The sequence below is a fragment of the Thamnophis sirtalis genome, unplaced genomic scaffold (assembly GCF_051295495.1).
Source record: "Thamnophis sirtalis isolate CommonGarterSnake01/CBP01778 unplaced genomic scaffold, rThaSir2_p1.2 scaffold_6, whole genome shotgun sequence".
NCBI lineage: Eukaryota > Metazoa > Chordata > Lepidosauria > Squamata > Natricidae > Thamnophis > Thamnophis sirtalis.
In genome coordinates, this window is record NW_028261386.1 from 60,622,933 (window position 1) to 60,643,258 (window position 20,326).

A 20,326-nucleotide genomic window follows, 5' to 3' on the forward strand; every position below is an offset into this window, starting at 1 on the left:
AGTCTTTTTTGGAGGATTCTTTTGAATCTAAGCTGTCCCGAAGAGACAGTGACGTGGGGCGGAACTCCATGGTCCCAGAGGTACCCGCAAAACCTCTGGGAACCTAAGGAAAGCCTTCCCAATCCAGTGGCTTCCGGATCGGCTAAACAATGCCGACCGCAACTGCAAAGACCCAGAGAGAGAGCAGAATACGAGCAGGCCGTTTGATGTGAGTCTTAAATCCTTTTTTTTGTTGGAAAGAGAGCACCCTAAATTTGGAAACTTAGTTTAAAATAAGGCTGAGAAGTGAGAAAAGCGGCGGAGATAAATATTTGCCATTTGGAAGTTTATTTTTCTGTTCCTTTTTTCTAATTCCTAAGCCGGGCTGGACTTTCTTGTAATTTGAATCGGCTTTCTGCATTCCTTCTCTTGGTTGTCGACACCTTTAACTTTGAATTTATTGGGGCACTAAATCTTAAACTTAAAGTGCTTTGAAGATTGGTTTTTTTTTCCTTTGGTTTGCTTTTCTTCGTTGCCTTTTAGCCCTTTTGAGGTCTGTCTTTTTTTTTTTTTTACAATTAGTAATTAACAAACGGAATGGACTAAAACAAGCTGTAAATTACAAATTACAAGCCAACACTGCCATCTTGTGGACTTGAACTTTGTTATTAAAATCCCCCCTGTAATGCATTTGATTTACGTGTTTATGCAGCTGGCAAACTGAGATAAAAAACAGCAAAGCTGACCGTGACCTTGAAGAGACTCTTATCATAGGGGGGGAAAAAAGAGTCCGGGAAAAATCATTTGTTTTAGCTTGTTGGCATCCTCTCATCTCCCAACACCATTCTCATATTACCGGCTGAGGAGATATCGACACCAAGTTTTTCTTTTTTTGATCATCACCGACTTTTTGATCTTTTACATATTTTTTTTTCTTTTTCTCTTCCTCTTCTCTGTTTTGATTTTTATTTTTTTTTTAATCTCTGGATCACCTCTTGACTATCTTCATTTTTTCTGCCTCTTTCTTTTCTCACTTGTAACTGAAGCACCCCTTCTCCCCTTTTTGGAGGGGGGGTATCTTCCTTTTTTTTATTATTACTATTTCATACTCTCTTATATATATATATATATTACTGCACTCTACTGTATTTCATCCTTGAAACAAAAAAAAAAAAAAATCTTCCTCTTCTTTCCTTCCTTTTCTTTACCTTTTTTCTTTTCCTTCCCTTTTTCCCTCCCCCCTTATCTTATATTCCCCACCTCTCCTTTGTGTACTTTACGTACTTAATCCACTATACTTATAACCCCCTACCCTCTAATACTAATTGGCTATGAGTAGAAAAGCAGCTGCCTCTGGCCTTACATCAACCCCTGCCTTCTCACCTGCGGGAGGCCAGAGGACAACACAGATGACGTCTCATCAGGAAAAAGAGAAGGAAGCCAACTTTGAAATACTTATACAAATGATGCAGAAAATGCAAGCAGGAAACGATACCCTTGTAAAAAAAATGGAGGCAATGGAACAACAAAATTTAAATATGGCTCAAAAGGTTGATAATATGGAAGGAAAAGTAGAAAGTATACACAACTGGATGCTGAAATATGAAAATAGGATTCAAAAAATCGAAAATAAGATTCAAGAAGGAGAGAAGAAAACTGAAAAGTTAGAGATTAGACTAAGTGATGTAGAAAGAGAGAGCAGTGGAATATTAAGATGGGAGATGGACAGGTCTGAATTTTTTTTAAGATTCCAAAACATAGAAGAAGAAAAAGGAGAGGACTTAGTCCAGATAATTTCAAATATTTTGATAGATGTTCTGGGGATGTCCCAGGACCAAATAAAAGAAACAATTGATGAGACTTTTAGAGTATACACAAGGTATGCAATGAGAAATGCTCTTCCAAGGGAAGTGCATGTAAGATTTACTAAGAAAACAATTAAATCACAAATCCTACAGAAAATGAGAGACAGAAAACTAGAATATAAAGGAAAGGAGATTGTAGTACTTAAACAAATCCCAAGAGAGGTGAGAGAGAGGAGAAGAGAATATCAATTTCTGACCAAAGTATTGATAAAAAAAGGTGTTAACTACAGATGGCTCATACCGGAAGGTTTATTATGTACTTGGCAAGGACAAAGACACAGGATAGATACAATTGAGAAGGCAGAAGCTTTCTACGAAGAATACTTTAGAGAAACGGCGGAGAAAGCTGGGAAAGACGATGCAGTGATACAAATACTGGAACCACCTGTAACCGCGACCGAAAAAATAGAAGGAGCAGTAGGTGGAAGTGAGAAAAAAGGGGAGATAGGGAATGGGAGCTGCAAAGAAAAACGAGAACCTAGATCCACTAGAGCAATAAACCCTGTATATAAAGTATAAACATGGAAGAAAGAAAAATGATTACAATTAACATTAATGGACTCAATTCGGTAGCTAAAAGGAAGAAAGTATTTCATAAACTAGAGAAGTTACAACTTGACATAATTTGTCTGCAAGAAGTACATATCCAAAAGAAATATGAATATTTATTAACTCAACCAAAGCTTGGGAAAATGTTTTCATCATTGGCAAATTGTAAGAAAAGAGGAGTGGTCTTCTACATTAAAGGCAACATCCCAACAAAAGTAGTATACGCAGAGGAAGAGGGAAGAATTTTGATGGTGGAAATTATGGATACCAAAAAGACACTCCTAATTGGAATCTACGCCCCTAATGAAAAACAAGATGAATTCTACAAAAAACTACACCAAAAAGTTTTGGAACTAGACTATGCTGATATTTGTATGATGGGAGACTTTAATGGCATTGTGAATCCAAATATGGACTACAAAACACATAAAACAAAAAAATTAAACAGGAAGCCTCTGCCAAAATCCTTTTTTAGGATGACAGATGAACTAAATTTAAAAGATATATGGAGAGAAAGAAACGTTAAAAAAGAACAATATACCTTCTATTCAAATAGACATTCTTCACTCTCCAGAATAGACATGATATGGGTTTCAGCGGACCTGAGCTCCAACATAAAAGAAATTGAGATCGAAGCTAGCACCTGGGCGGACCATAATCCAATTTTAATTAAATGGAAAGGACAAAGGGTAAGATCTAGATGGACACTAAATAACACTATATTGAAAGAAAAAGAGTATGTACAAAAAATGGAAAAAGAGTTAGTCCTTTTTTTTAAAGAAAATAGGAAAGAAGATACGTCGTTGCAGAATCTCTGGGACACAATGAAGGCTGTTATTAGAGGTTTGACAATAGACTATACAAGGAAGAGAAACTCCAAAAAAAGACAAATGCATAAAGCTTTAGACAATGACTATAAAATACTTGAAAGAGATCTACAGAGAGCACCACAAAAAAAAGATGTTAAAATAAAGATGGATATAATTAAACACAAAATGGACTTATTAGAAAAAGAAGAATTGGCACAAAAAATTAGAAGTGCCAAACAGAATTATTTTGAAAATGCGAACAAACCAGGCAGGTGGTTAGCATATAAGATGAAAAAAGAGAGAGAAACAAAGAAAATACTACAACTAAGAGACAAACAAGGAGAAATTCAATATGGAAATACAGAAAAGAAAAAAATTATACATGATTATTACGTTAAACTTTATGAACAAGAGAAGGTGGAGGAGGGACGAGTCAAAAAGTATTTACAAGATGCCAATCTCCCCCAGGTACCAGATGAAACTAGAACAATGTTAGAAAGTAAAATAACAATGATGGAGCTAACAGAGGCACTTAAAAAACAAAATAGTGGGAAAGCCCCAGGACCAGATGGTCTACCCGTGGAATTCTACAGAACATTTGAAGAAATATTGACCCTCCCACTCCTACAAGTTATGAATGAAGTGATGACTGAGAACCAAATACCGAAGTCATGGTCAGAAGCGTACATCACATTACTACCCAAGGAAGAGACTGATTTAACACAAATCAAGAATTATAGACCAATCTCTTTATTAAACTCAGACTACAAGCTATTTGCATCTATACTAGCTGAGAGGCTTAAAAAATATTTAAATGGCTTTATCCATTCAGATCAAAATGGCTTTTTACCTAAAAGACAAATCAAAGACAATATGAGAATAATTTTGAATACCTTGGAATACTATGAGGCCCACCCAGAAAAACAATTGGCACTGATGTTCCTCGATGCGCAGAAGGCCTTTGATAATGTGAATTGGCAGTTTATGTTTTTGCAACTGGAGCAGATGAACTTTGGCAAGAAATTCACTCAAAGTATACGAACGATATACCAGAAACAAGCAGCAAAGATAATGGTAAATGGAGAACTAACAGAACCGATTGAAATAAAGAGAGGTACAAGACAAGGCTGCCCACTATCTCCGCTACTCTTTGTCCTAACACTAGAGGTCTTAAATAGAAAGATCAGAGAAGAAGAAGAAATAAGAGGAATGAAAATTAAGAGAGAAGAGTATAAACTGCAAGCGTTTGCAGACGACTTAGTTTTCATCCTTGAAGACCCATTAGAAACTGCACCCAAATTGTTAGAAAGAATAGAGGAATATGGAGAAGTAGCAGGCTTGAAAATAAACAAAGATAAAACAAAGATCATGACAAAGAATATCCCAGCCACACAAAAGGATCAGTTGTCAGAAATGTTGCAGATTCAAAACACAAGTAAAATTAAATATCTGGGGATACATTTATCACCTAGATGTAGCACTCTCAAAGAGGATAATTATATCAGATTAAAACGACAAATAGCAATCGATCTGGAGAAATGGGGAAACTTGCATTTATCAATGATGGGAAGAATTTCTACAATTAAAATGAACATCCTACCTAGAATTTTATATCTGTTTCAGGTAATCCCAATTAGACTGGGTAAGGACTTTTTTTTAGACTTAAATAAAATAGTTTTGAAATTTATTTGGCAAGGGAAAAAAGCTAGAATAAAGCTTAAATTACTACAAGATGTTAGATCAAGAGGAGGTTTTGGTTTACCCGATTGGGAGCTATACTATCAGGCGGCAAACCTGATGTGGATTAAGGAGTGGATATCATTAAAAAACTCTAGATTATTGAACGTAGAAGGTCACGATTTGCTGTTGGGATGGCATGCTTTCTTATGGTATAAGGGAACTAAACCACATGGTTACTTTAGAAGACATTATATAAGGGAGGCGTTGTTGTTAAATTGGGAAAAGATTAAAAAATTACATTATTTAAAAATTCCAGTCTGGACATCAACAATTGAAGCATTTTCGTATCCGATAATATATAAAAAGGAACAAACAGTTAGATATATAGAATTATTGAATGCAGAGGGTGAGCTCAAATCTAGTCAAGAGTTGAAGCAAGAAGGGATGGAAATGAACTGGTATTCATATGTACAGATACAATCTAGATATAATGAAGATAGAAAAACTAAAGGTCTATATAATAAAATGACTGAGCTAGATAAAATTCTAACAGGTACCGATGAAAAAATAATTAAAAAACTATATGGATATTTATTGGAGTTTAAATTGCATGAAGAACAAGTTAAAGAAACTATGATTGCTTGGGGGAAAAATTTTAAGTATGGGATTGATTTAGAGAATTGGCAGAAATTGTGGTCTCAAAATTATAAAATGACAATGTCTACTGCATATAGAGAAAACTTGTATAAGATGTTTTATAGGTGGCATCTACCCCCGACCAGAATCGCAAGAATGTTTAAGAATAAATCAGAAAAGTGTTGGAAATGTCACCAGATACCTGGTTCATACTACCACATGTGGTGGACTTGCACTGAAGCCAAAAGATACTGGACTAAAATCCACATGTGGTTGGAGAAAATGATACATAAACAAATAGACTTTAAACCAGAGGTCTTTTTACTGGGAATCTTACCAGAAACCTACAACAAAGACTTAAAATATTTGATTGTAAATGTTGTAACAGCAGCCAGAATTGTATTTGCAAAAAACTGGAAAAATGAAACAATACCAAAAGAGGAAGAAATCATTCGAAAAATAATGGACTGTGCCGAAATGAGTAAATTGACATTTGAAATTAGAGAGCAAGAGGATGAACAATTTTATAAGATATGGGACTTGTTTTATCAATGGCTAAGGGAAAAAGAACAAAATTTTGGAAATGAAAAATGATATACTTATGCCTTAATTGGAAAAAGTAAATGATGATATAATTATGCTGTGAAATAATTCAACAATGATATATGGAAGTACTAATATAAGGTCTGGTGATATAATGTACAAGATTAAGAATTTATTATAATGACATTTCGCTGCTGATAAGGTAATTTTAGTAGGGGAACAAATGAAAACGGGTATATATAGGCAGCGATGCCTTGTTGAACAATGAAGGAATAAGATCTCTGTTTGAAGGTATGAAATGTAAGATTAACAATGAATAGAAGTATACTCTCTGGGGGAAAATAATGTTAATGTTAACTGAATATATATTGTAGAAGGAAAATGAGACCTTTAGTTACATTAGAGGGAATATCTGAGATGGTAAATATTATTTGAAGATGTAGATGTTAAAACAACTGTAATCAAACGACATGCTGCATGTGATGATGGTTTTTTTTTTTTTTCTTGTTTTGTTTTGTTTTGTTTTGTTCTGTTTTTGTTTTGTTTTGTTTTTTCTTCCCCCTTCCTTTTTGGACCTTTTTTGTCCTTTTTGGCCTTCCCCCCTCCCCCCACCCCTTTCTTCCCCCTTTCTTTTCCCCTTCTCTTTTTGAACTTTTTTTTTTCTTTTCCTTCCTCTCTCCCTTGTTTTACTTTGTTGTTTTTTGTTTTTCAAACCCTAGCTTATTGTGGTGCTTATTAAATATACAATAGAGAGATACGGGATGTATAAACTTAGTAGGGATGCACCTGTGATTAAACGACATATTGTATGTGAAGATGGGTTTTCCCTTCCCCCCCCCTTTTTTTTCTTTCCATCCTCTCCCCTTCCCATTGTTGTCTATATAATAAAAAACAAAAATAAAAAATAAAAATAAAAAAATACACACATACATATACACACATATATACATATACATATATATATATATATATATATATATATATATATATATATATACACATACACATACACATATATATATATACACACACACAAACATAGACACACACAGAGAGAGACAGACAGACAGACAGACAGACATATATATATACATACACACACATACACATACACATACACACACATATATACATGGCCCCATCCACCATCATGACTGTGTATCCCATCTGCAACACAGTCCCTTAAATCCCAAAACCTTCAGTACTTAGATCCAAGACTGAATACAAACTGATCCAAAGAATTTCCAGAATGCTTTTTGTCTATCAAATATCCCTGATTCATCCATTAGTGAGATGGAATAGCCAGAGTTCCACAGGTGTCTGTACCAACAACACTAAATCTCTTTTTACTTTACCCACTCTTATATGATTAATATAATCATTTCAATCATTCAGTCCTTTCATCATCTCTTCTGTCTCTCTGCAATCAGCCTCTGCTTGGAACCAAAAGATTCTTCTTTTGCATTTCTCTTATATCATGTGTCAATCCTTTTAGGCTGCACTTGCTAGAAAATGAAAACTGAATAAACTGGGTGTTTTTTTTAAAGCAGCGTGATATGTCTGACAGGATCCATATCTCAAGAGAATACAAGTAGAGACCACTCAAAATTATCTCAAAATTCCAACTGTGTCCATAGATAAAAAGGCTGATTCTACAGTTAATGTGTATGTGGAATGGATTAGCTCACAGTTATCCTTATTAGTTTCCATTCTAACACCAAGGACAGGGTTCATTCATGTGGAAAGTTTCCAGGCTATTGAAAGAATCACATGTGACCATGACTATATATTATAGCAGCATGAAGAACTCAAAACATAAAGGATGTTTTTAATAGCTTCTGCATCATAAAGATAACATGTGGGCTGTCTTCTCATTTGACCAACACCCGATACATGGAGCATATATACAGTTCCTGCTCATCAGGACTCAGTGCGTACTGCTTAAGGTCCAATGTTTGCATTACATTTAAAGTGTCAGAGTCATTTTCATGTGGTCAGTAATTCTTAAGAATGCACAGCCACAAGGAATTTACCACATCCTGGAGAAGTTTATCTTTCCAATGGGTCTTTAAAATATGGTGAACAGCAGACCGTATTATTTTTAAAAACTCACCACATGAAAACGATAAAGAAACTTTAAGTCATGGTGATGTCAGACTCTAGAGGCCCAACCAGTTCATTTCTCCCACGTGCAAGCTCCATGCATGGGAAGGATACTAGTCCTAACCACCCAGAGTCACTGGTAGTAATGCAGCATATACATTTAATATATTATCAGTCAGCCAGATATAGAGACTGAATTTTGTATTTGTCCATTTACTGAGTCCTTCCCAAGCTGCCTTATGAAATTGACTGATGGTGATTTTGTCAATGTTGTCAGTGTTCAAGTGGTGCTCCAGTTTGTATTTGGAAATCCCACAAATGTTTTAATCTACTCATTTTTTACTACTTTTCAACTCTTATATTCCAATCAATTTTTCATTAGTGGCACGTGATAATTTTTCAGTTGTACCAGTGAATCATTTTGGCCTTGGTGTTATGTCTTTGTTTATAATCAATTTGCACAATCTTCTGCATGAATTGAGTATGTATAATTGAGTGTTTCTTCTGCTTTTTTGCACAATCTGTGCTTTGAATCATGTGATGATTTTTTTTCAGTTCTGGCTTTAGATTGCATCAGTTGAAATAGATTGCTCTTGAGCAGCCAAAATCAAGCCTTCAGTTTCTTTTTTTTTTAATGTTCCAGTTGTTAGCCATTTTCAGGTTTTATCCTTACCGCTTTCCTTTCAATCTTGTGCAGAAGTTGACCACGTAATGTTCTTCCTTCCCGGTATTCTATTGGTGTTATATTATTTTGATATTCATTTCGTTTTCTGCACATTCAGTAAATTCCCATGTTTAACTTGTATCAATGGTCATTTTTGGCTATCTTACAAAGCCAGCCAATGCATGCTTTTCTTCTTCAACAGTTTATTTGACTTGAACTAAACATATGCTCTTTTGCCTCAGAACAGATAATATTTACAAATATCAGTTTGGGGATTCTCTACCATATCTCTTCCAGTTTGACATCTGTAAATAGGTCAAACGCTTGCACTTATTAAATGCATCTAACATGAAAGATAAAGCCAGTAGGCAGAGCTCCAATGTTACTTTCTCAATATTGAATTTGTATATGTAGGAGAATGCATCCCTGGAGTGAAGATTCCAGATTGCCACATAATGTATAGATTGGCAATTTACCATTTGATAACAGCAATAAGTTGCCATTTTCCTTTTTCAGTGCCTAGAAGGAAAACTCCAAAGCAAGATAGTTTTATTTGCTTACTACTGTATTTTTCTGAGTATAAGATGCACCTTTTTACCCCCCAAAAGAGGGTGAAAATCTGGGTGGGTCTTATACAGTGAATACATCATTTTGGCCCCCTTTGCAAGATGTGCAGAGGGTTTGGGAGGCTTGCAAAGTGCTCCTGGGTGCTGGGGGTGCAAAAATGGATCATTTTTGCTCATTTTTGCCCTCCCCTAGCCCCCAGGAACACTCTACAAGCCTCCCATGCCCTTTATTTTATTTTTGCAAAAAATGCCCCATTTTTTGCTGGTTTTTGCCCCCCTGCCCAGCCCCAGGGGCACTCTACAAGCCTCCCAAAGCTCTGCATGGCCTTTTGGGGGGGGGGGGCAAAAAACAAGACATGCAGAGGGTTTGGGATGTCTGCAGAATGCAAAAACCTTTTTTTAAATTTACCTCTTCACAATCATGGTACGTCTTATACTCCAGTGCATCTTATAGTCCGAAAAATATGATATATTTTAGAGCTACCATATTTACCATGGTTAAAAATACACTATTAAAATCAAAACCCATCACAATCTTAACATACACTTACATTAACATACACATATTAGAAACTCTCCAAACACAAGAAATGGTAGAAAGAAACGAATTTCAATACAAGTAGTTATACCGGTGAATAAACCAACACAAAGCATTAGTGAACTTTTGCAGCTGTAGGGAGAAGGGATCACTACCAGTTAGCTACAAAAATAAGTTGCTTCACTTCTTAAGAAGAGGAAGGAAGAATGGGCCATTAAGGCATGCCCTGAGAGATGAAAGCTTTCAACATGAACCTCAACATGGACCTTAAGGAATGCATATCAAAATGCAAATGCGTTGTTGTAATAACATATGCTTCAGCAACAGATGCTCAGACTCATAAAGCCATTGCTTTGTTGCACATTAAAGGCAGATTATTTTCCGTCTGGGATGGGAATGTACTAGATTATAGTGTGTCCCCAATAAAGCATTTCTACTTCTGCATGCAGGCTGGGAGACAGACATTCTCATCAGGAATGCATTGGATATATCTCTATATGTAAATGTGGAATGAAACAGAAACATTTATTTCTGACTATGTAAAATCAAGGTCTTTGCAGGACATCTGCCAGCCAGACTGATAGAAACAATTTCAGCAGTAGGAACAAAGGAAACAGCATCATATGAAGACCAGGTGGGCAGGAGCCAATTAACTTTTCCCCACCTGTCGCCATTTTCCTCTGTATAATGCAATATCTGTTCATTCTGTGAAAATACTGCATTAATACAGACTTCGATATTAACACCGCAAGGACTGTGAAAATCATGGCAAACCAGATATTTTTAGAAACATTTCTAGCCCTTTGAGCTGAAAAGATGAATCATTCATTATATTAAATATTAATAAATATTAATTGATAGGATGTTGGAAAGAGGAAAGGAAGTCAGTAATTTCACTGGCATGGGACTATGGCTTTCTTCCCTGTATTTTTCTAAATTTTTCAATAGATGTTTGAAAATGTTAGCCAACGTTTCTTAAAAGATATTACAAAGGAATAACAACTGATAACATACTGCATAAATACCATGTTTGTGTGCAAAGCATTAAAACATTAATTTTCTATTCAGTGAGATACACATGGGTCTGTCTCCTGCCAGTGCTGAGAAAAATGAACAAAGTCATACTAAAATTAGAAGCAAGATCTTGGGGGTCACAAGGATTATATTAAGGTTTGCTCATAAAAGCCATTTGTCAATATCATTTTCATAAAACATTAAAATTAATAAAATTAAAATTAAAAGTCTTCCCAGTAAGAACTGTAACAGAGGCAGTCTGTGTATTTATTCCTTTGATACCGGTATATATTGGAAGCATTCAAAGGAATTGCTTCATGCATCTTTCCAGAGGTAACTGAAAGTAGCCACCGAGTATCCCTGGGGCTAAGTTCTTTGGGTTTACATCAGAGGTGGTATTCAGCAGGTTCTGACCAGTTCTGGAGAACCAGTAGCAGAAATTTTGAGTAGTTCAGAGAACCGGTACCCCCATCTATTCTCTGCCTCCTGAGTTCCAGCTTATCGGGAGGAAATGGGGATTTTGTAGTAACCTTTCCCTGGAGTGGGGTGGGAATGGAGATTTTACAGTATTCTTCCCCCGCCACACCCACCAAGCCACGCTCCCAGAGCTGGTAGTAAAGATTTTTGAATCCCACCACTGGTTATGTGATATATTTAGAGTGTAACACTGAATCTCAGCAATTATTTTATCTTTTCCTCTATAATAGATTTTTGTAGAATTAAAACAGGTGATTGAAATAGAAGAGAAGGTTGTATGCAGAAGTTGACAACATTTATACCTACAGTAAAATTTCATGACTAAGGTAAGGCGTACATGACAAAATCCTTTAAGAATCCTGAGGTAACTTGGTGTACAGTTTTGATGTTTTTCCTAACTATACTGGGGACACCCTCTCCTTTCTTTCATACAATTGCAATATTTGTGTACCAGGTATTCCATAATCTAATCCAATTCTATTATAGGTCTAGCCAGAGGACCAGACTAAAGTAAGGTTTTCTTTACTGACACTAGGTAGGTTTCTTGCTGGGTGGATAAAATAATTCTGGAACACGAACTGCATCAAATTCAAAACACCTAATTTTGAGTTCAGAATGCCCTGTCCCAGGCTGTTTTAATAGTTTGGAAGTATTCCAAGCTCAGAACACCTGTTTTGAATGCAAAATTATCTGTTTGGAACGTGAAACACGTTCAGAATAATCAAAACAGCCTATTCCATGTTTGAAACAGTTTTTTTTTCTCATTTAAGATAAGGTGTTTCAAATTCAGAACAGTTTTACTTCACGAGTACTCACGAGGTGGCAAATGAAGCACGCATACAATGACATGATAGCACAAGTTACCATGGCTGCACACTTGCACCAACATACATAAAGGCAACATCTGATGACATCATGATGTGCATATCATTTTAACTGCACTCTGATTGCAATCTGACACATGTACTTCAGCTTCAAAATGTTTTATATGTTATTGTTTCTTGCTGTCTCAAAATCTGAAATGTAAAGAAAAGACTCAAAACAAATTTTTCACTCGAGTCCTTTTGCTGAAATGTTTTCCTTGTATCAGTTCTACCATTATGGATTTATTGGAGGGACTGAAAAGAGGGCTTTGAATTTGTATATCTCCAGAGATTTCTTTAGAAAGCTGAACTTGCTTTATCTTAATATAGTTTTGTTTTTCATTGCTCCCTCGATGAAGACTAGGTGAATGAAGAGCTACCTGCCCCTCACCTCCAGCCAACTATTGTGGCAATATAATATGTGCTGAAGAAGAAACTTTGCTTTTCACATCCCAGGTCAGAAAACAAACTGCTCCCTCTTTTGGCTTTCATGCAGGACAGGACAAATAGACCCTCATCCCACATCTGCTACACAGAGTTCAGTAGAGAAACCTCTGACTGCAAAATGTTTTAATAGCCTTCAGTTGCTGTTCTGCAAAATATCTGCTTTTTGTTCAGGAACAGTCAAACTCTTGCATTTAAGAGAAGAAGCCATTCCTATTTTGAACCCTAGTGATTTAGAAAGTGGGGAGGAATTAAAACAGGATGATTAAGGCTCCTCTAACACAAACATGACATCAACATTTAAACCTCTCTCCCGTGATATCAATATTTAAACCTCTCTCCCATTAAGAGATAAGTTCACCACCAGAAAGACCCTGTTTCATTGGGAGGAAGTTATGGAAATCTGAACCAGATGTAGGAAGTCACTTAAATGTCATTAAGGATGGAGAGATCTACATGCAAAGCAATCCAATATCCAAAGTTTAAAATATTAAGTATAAAAACCATTGGGACTGTCATGCTGTGACCTGTCAAATCCCAAAGGAAAGTGTGTGGGGGGGGGTTACATTTCCTAGCACAAATTCATTTTGTGACCTGGTACAGAAGTCTCTCAGATTTGTATAATTCATAAAGGGTGCATTATTTTAATTGCAGCAAAAGAGGCAGCAAAATTAATAAATAAGTAAACAAAAATAATTAAATAAATAAATAAATAAATAATATTTAAGTAGGACTGAATATAAAATTAGGCCGCTAGCATGGTAAATTTCTCATGACAAGTATCTGAGGGAGATTTTAGGCCATCATTTCAGGCCTTGTATCCTCCTGCATACTGCAGGACTATGCAAGGTCCAGTAACTATTTTTCTACTTTGGAGAGAGGCCTTTGTTTCATGTTTAAAAGCTTATCCTTCCACATGGTTACTTACGTTTGGTGCACCTCTGGGACCCAGGAACTTTGCTCCAGCCGTGACAGCATTGCCCACCACAGACATTCACCCTGCAAAAAAATAGTAGAGGAAAGGATCAACTGCCAGGTGCAGACGTCGCCAATAAATTCTGCTGCATTTCAATAGCTCACTATTTTTCTCTCCTTGGGGACCCTTTCAAAGCAGGGAGAGGGAGGGGGAATGAGCTAAAAAAGCCGGCTAGAACTATAACAAGAGACTAAAACAGGGAGAAAATAGGGGGGGAGCGGTTGGGCTGACACTTCAGTGGAATGCTAGGGGTAGGCAGGAGGGGTGGCGGATTTCGGGCCTGAAGGAAAGTAATTATAAATGTTCCAAATAAGAATAGATTCTTCAGTACTTAGAAGGCAATAGGTCTTTCCTGACTGTCTGTGAGAGGGCTTTCTTTTTTCCTCTGTGGTTACCTCACTTTCATTGTATGTGACCTAGAGGCACATCTCTCTTGGCTGCATAAGCATGAAAAGGACTAGAGGCATCCAAATGCCTCAGCTGTTTACATTCTCACCACCTTCTCTAAGATTAAGGACCCAAAGCTGAACGTCTCTGACCACAGTGGGCTCAATCTACCTCCCACAAGCCAAAGGAAAAAGGAAGTCAAAATAAACAAATAAATGAAAACTGGGACCAAATTGGCTACTCCACCTCATGCCAGGTGGACCAATAACATTTTTAGGGGCATAAATAAAGGCCAGCTGAGGACAAATATTTAATATTATGATTTTATAATCCTTATGGATAATTTTTGGCTTTTCTGCATTGAGGTAGCAGATAAACCATATCACCGATAGGTCCCATCAATGAAAGTTTGAGTACTTATCCAAGTTTAAGAATTACTTCTGCCATCTTTTGTTGCAGGTACAAACTAGGCTTCCACAAGCTTAAATGGAATGCTCTTGCAAATGCCCATATATTGTAAAATAGTGGGTGACTTAAAACATGTCTGAGTTTCTCCCTCAAGAATTTAATCAGTGATCATTATAAATGGTATTAAGAGTAAGGTTCCCAAAACACTGAATATGATATCTAAATCATTACATTTTTTAAAGAAATAAGAGTGATATACAAATTCAAGCAAAATATTATCTTTTAACACAAAGACTTTCAAACATATTGAAAGAGGTGTGCTAATTTGTAAGAGGCATTCCCTCTGTTTGTCCAACATAGTATATGCTTCTACTGAAATAAGCTGAATGTGATTTTGTCATCTAAAAGTAAAGTTGACTTTTTCCCTTTAAAACTATGGTTGATTACTGCAAAGAATAAAGATATTTAATCATACTAACTACTTAAAATATAATCAAGCAAACCTTTAACTGGACCATTACTATATTTGAATCCATGATTTAATGAATTAGGCAAGTACTTCTTAAAGTGTGGTCCTAGGACCCCTAAGGGTCCCCCAAGATCCTTTCAGAGATTAACTAAATCAAAATTATTTGCCAACCTATGTTGAAAAAGAACACAATATTAAAACCCCATCACCCTATAGTAAAAAAAACTATAGTGGCAGCAAATGCATCAATTTTAATTTTTAATATAGTGAATATCTATTAATATAATTCATACAAACAAAAGCTTTTTGAGGGTCCTCCATAATTTTTGAAGTGGAAAAAGATTCAAGAGAAAAGAGTTGTATTAGAATATTGTTTCAAAGAAGAACCTGCTTTCTATTATAACATTATTAAATTAACCATATGAGATGGATTTACGCATCATATGAAAATAGCTTAACACATTTTCATCTAAAGTACTATAGGTAGTCCTCAATTGATGATTGTAACTGAGCCTGGAATTACAGTCTTAAGTTGTTGCAGTCATAAATTGAGGTGTCACATGATTGCATTTGAATTTCTGACCATTTTATACAATGGTTGTTAAGTAAACAGGAGGTCGTTAAACGATTAACATTTATCGATTTTCACAAATAGGCTTTTTTACCAGAAGTAAATGCCGGAAACCCATAAAAGATGTTGCAAATCATGGTCACCTGATACAGGATGCTGCAAATGGCTGTAAAGGTGAGCCAATTACCAAGCACCCAAGTGTGATCACATCGCCACAGGAGTTTATGCAACCATCCTAACTCCAAAAACAGGTTATAAGTAGATCTGGGGAGGTCTGTTGTAACTTCAAATGGTTGTTAAGTGACCAATCATAAGTAGAGGACTTTCTGTATTTGTATAAACTAGGGAACCACCAAGCCCTTTTTTTAATTTGACAGCTGTACGTGCCTCAAGGATAGTGTTGACAAACAATTCACTCTTTTATCCAAGTAAGGAGCAGGTATTTATATGAACATTCAGCCAGAAGTATCTCCAGTTTAACATGCTCCTCTACAAAAACCATGAACTCAAAAGACTTATATACACCATGTGTTTAAATTATTCTTTCAGTTTCTATAGCTATGGTTCATTTATGTGAATGACAACTAAGCCAAAACTTTAGAAGGGAGTTTCTGCCCCTGCTCCTTTTCACACTGTCCTTTTAACCACAGTCAAAGCAGCTTTTCCTAACTTGCTATTTTCCAGATATTTCTGGACCTTAACTCCTAGAATTCACCCAAGCGCGGACTGGCCTTGCTGTTTCCCTCCATCTGGACAACACCGGGCTTTGGAAGTGATTCTAAATAACAGGACCAACACATGATGCTGTCCAGAGATATTATGCTACCACTTTCAAAATTCCTAATCACCTCCATCTCTTTCGGGTCATTCTGTTTGGGAATTACAGGAACTGCACTCTGGGGAGAAAAATGGGGATAGAACGGCATTGTGGGAAACCCTAAGCAACGTGAGCATCATGCATCGGATTATGGGTCTGCCAGTCATGCGCGATCTTAAGTGGCCCGGGTGGAAGTGGGTGAGTGGGGGGGAAGGTTAGACACTCCCAAATGGCGAGAGCACCTTGGCCAGGCGGGAGAGCGTCGCCGTTGTCTCCTTACCCTTGCAGCTGCCGCAGATGGGCTTTAGGGTGGATCTTAGCGCCGGCGGTGCCGTTGCTCTGGCGCTGCTGGGTCTTGGAGCGCAAGACGATTTTTCCAGCTCTGGCGAAGGAGGTGGAAGAAGATGAGGAGGCTGCCGTGTGGATGCCGGCAGGTTTGTGTTGAAGACGCACGGTGGGACCTAAGCGGAGCTGCACGCCGGGGTTGCCTGGTTTGATTATCCGGCGAGTTCGCTCCAAGCTGCTGCTGCGCCTGCTGCGCCGCCAAGAGTTGCCGTAAGGAGAATCCGCCAGCTCCAGGTTGAACAGGCGCTGCTGCTGCCTTCCGCTCTGCCAGCGGCTCTGAGACGCTCCCGGCTGCAGCACGTAGGTGACCGTCCTCACCTTCGCCTTTTCGGAAGCGTCAAGCCCTGGGCACCAAAAGGCGCAGGCACAGAACAGGAAAGCCCACCTGATCCAAGCCATCTCCTCCAATTCCAGGGACTTCTCTGCCGCCGGGCAAATTCCCACCAACTTTCGGCGCAGACAAAAGAAACGCACGGAGTCCCTTAGCGCTTTGCAATCCCCCTCTGTTGCTCTTGGAAAGTGCGGCTCCTTTCACCCACCCCACCCCACCCCCACCCCCACAAATCAAAGTGCTTTAGATTCGGCGTCTCATCCACCGCCTTCCCGCGTTGCCTTTGCACCGTGCGAGGCAAGTTCAGTCAAAAAGTTTCTTGCACCGAGTAAGAAGAATACATCGTTAGGCGAGGGAGCTCGCGGAAAATAGCTGGAAGCCTGCAGCAGGGGCTGATTTTGTAGTTCAGTGGTTTTCCCCTCTCGGGAGAGAGAAAACAGGCAGGCTGAGCAAGCTGCTAGTACGCCTAGGTAAGAACTAACCTTTTTCAGGCAGTTCAGACTGGCGGGGAGGGGGGGGGGACCAGTCTTTTAAAAGTTTCTCTGGCTGTGTGGCTCCCCTTGAGTGTCGGATCTGCACAACCAATCCCAGATAGCCGTGACGTCAGGCAGCCGTTCCTAATTGGGAAAACTATAAAAGGGGCTGGAGCTCCAAAGTCACAACCCAGTTTCAAAAACAGAATTAATGCACATCTGCCAGCCTTCCCTACCTCCGCGATGGCAAGACCGAAAACCTCAGCTGATAGTCTTACCTAGCCATATGCCAGCCCTAGCACATGCCCGCTGGCATGTGTTGCATTTTCCTAACGGCTAGGTTCTGTACCGGTAAATAAAAAGTTGCAAAGAAGCTTTCCTTATCAGTGATACGGAATGTTCTTTAATTTTCCCCCTTGTTCCTCTAGTGCTATCCTGGTCTGGTTCCCAGGCTGTGTTTTAAGCATCCTTTTTTTGGTCAGTTTTGAGTCACCAGCAAGACAGTTGGGGATGGGGAAAGAATATTCTGAATGGCAGTTCTTTCGGTTACCATTTCAAGAGCTGTGTCTGCAAAGAGTCACTTCTGAAGAAAGGTTCCTCTGCCATCCATAAAAATTGATGCCACCTTAAATTTATTAGTCCTTAAGGTAAGACAAGATTCTTTGGTGTTGCTGTCAAGAAGGGATGTGAAAAGCCCTGGTGTTAAAGCATATAAAATCAGCTGCATGCCAAGGGCTGCTTTTGATGTGGAACTCCAAAAGTGGATAGCTTGGCCTTTAACAGGCACAATCCAGATGTGAGAGATTACAAACCCCATTACTCCCTGCCTGCCATTGACCCATTGGGGACAATGAGAGTGGGCTCCAAGTTGGGGAATACTGGCTATATTTATCTTGTCTATTCTGATTTAGTTAAATAAAATAGGAAGAGGAATGAGTATTTGATATGTTTTCTGCCTTCAGTTCTTTAATAATAATAATAATAATAATAATAATAATAATAATAATAATAATTTTTTAATTCTTTTATTCAGACATTGGGGAAGCCATTGGGGAAGTGTGGAAAGATCCCTGGCAATTTTCATAGAAGTTCAAAGTGGGGAAGTTAACAGATGTTTATGGTGTGAATAGATTGCTATGACTAAATGCAGACTACAGCTTTACAAACATGGTTTGTTTAACTATGGCTTACTATATAAAGTTCATAAACTTCAGGGGGGGATAGATTCCCAATATAGACCAAACAAACCACATCCTCAGGGTCCGGGCAGAGCGGGTCCATAAACACTAACTAGTAGTCAGAAGACGTGATGAAAATTGTAATTTCCCAACATAGAGACAGACTTAACCATAGTTTCAACTGGGAAACTGGGACCATCCTAGACCAAGCCAAGTCGAAAAACAACAAAGAATTCCTGGAAGCTTGGCAAGTTTACAAATTGGCCATCAATTGACACATAGACATATGCAACATCTACATACAGTGCAAAGAGACAGTCAGCAAAGCAAAAGGAGAGAAAAATGACAAAAACACCTCCCCAGCAGAAATCAACATTCAGATGAGCATAGATTTAATACCAAGATTAGCATCAGACCAATAGTCAAGAAGTAAACAATACCCCAATCAAGGAACTGCCAAACAAATGAACAGTAAATAGTCCAACCAAAGAGACTCCAAGACCATTTCCATCAATACTGACAGGGAAAGCTACTAGAATATGTTTATGTTGTGTTTATGTTTATTCAATTTGTATGCCTCCCTATTCCCAAGGGACTCAGGGCGGCTAACAAACAGAGGGGAAGGGGAGTACACAAAGAAAAACAAACGAAACCAAGCAAATTAAAACACAACGACAGTCGCAATAATTCAAGTGGGGCTGGGAACTCATCAGCCCCAGGCCTGCCGAAACAGCCAGGTCTTAGTGGCTTTGCGGAAAGCCGGAAGGGTGGTGAGGGTCTGGATCTCCACGGGGAGATCATTCCAGAGGACCAGAGCAGCCACAGAGTAGGCCCTCCCCCGGGGAGTTGCTAGTCGACACTGGCTAGCAGATGGAATTCGGAGGAGGCCTAAAATGGTCATAGGGAGGTAATTGGCAAGAGGCGGTCTCTCAAGTACCCAGGTCCAATACTATGTAGGGCTTTAAAAGTAACGACTAGCACCTTGAAGCGAGTCTGGAGACCAACAGGCAGCCAGTGCAGCTCGCGGAGGATAGGTGTAACCTGGGTGTACCGAGGTGCACCCACAATCGCTCGCGCGGCTGCATTCTGGACAAGCTGAAGTCTCCGAATACTCTTCAAGGGGCCCATGTAGAGCGCGTTACAGTAGTCCAGTCTTGAGGTCACAAGGCCGTGAGTGACTGTTCTAAGGGCCTCCCAATCCAGGTAGGATCGCAATTGGTGCACCAGGCGAATCTGGGCAAATGCCCCCCTGGCCACAGCAGAGAAATGATAAAGTGAGACCAAACCTCATTCCTTACTACCACTGATGATGTTACTAGTTTGGGTAATGAAAAGTCTACAAGAAAACAATGAAGCTCAGAGAGCACCAAGAACCTTCATTTTAACCCTGAGCTACAAATATTCCACATTATTAAACCACAATCTGCCATCAATTTCCTTCACATTGAAAAGTAAGCCATGGAAGCCAAATGTGTTATGGTTCATAGTACTCCATGGTTTAGACTCGAACTTGAAACTTCATGGAGACCAGCTTCCTGCTAAAGCAGGACTCCTATTCTCACAGCGTCCCACATAGATACAGATCATGATGCTTAAACATCTGTCATAAATGAACATTAATCTTCTGAGGCAGCCTGTTCC

General features: G+C 38.4%; 1 protein-coding gene across 1 annotated transcript in view; it reads right to left on the reverse strand.

The window, feature by feature from the left end:
• LTBP1 (latent transforming growth factor beta binding protein 1) overlaps positions 1 to 17,245 on the reverse strand; it is a 208,087-nt gene extending 190,842 nt beyond the window's left edge. The window contains exons 1-2 of the mRNA XM_014058956.2: positions 16,639 to 17,245; positions 13,659 to 13,729 (exon numbers count right to left, since the gene is read on the reverse strand). Of these exons, the coding sequence (XP_013914431.2) occupies positions 13,659 to 13,729; positions 16,639 to 17,102 (535 nt within the window). The 5' untranslated portion in view covers positions 17,103 to 17,245. The remainder of the gene's footprint in view (positions 1 to 13,658; positions 13,730 to 16,638) is intronic.
• Positions 17,246 to 20,326: the final 3,081 nt, after the last annotated feature.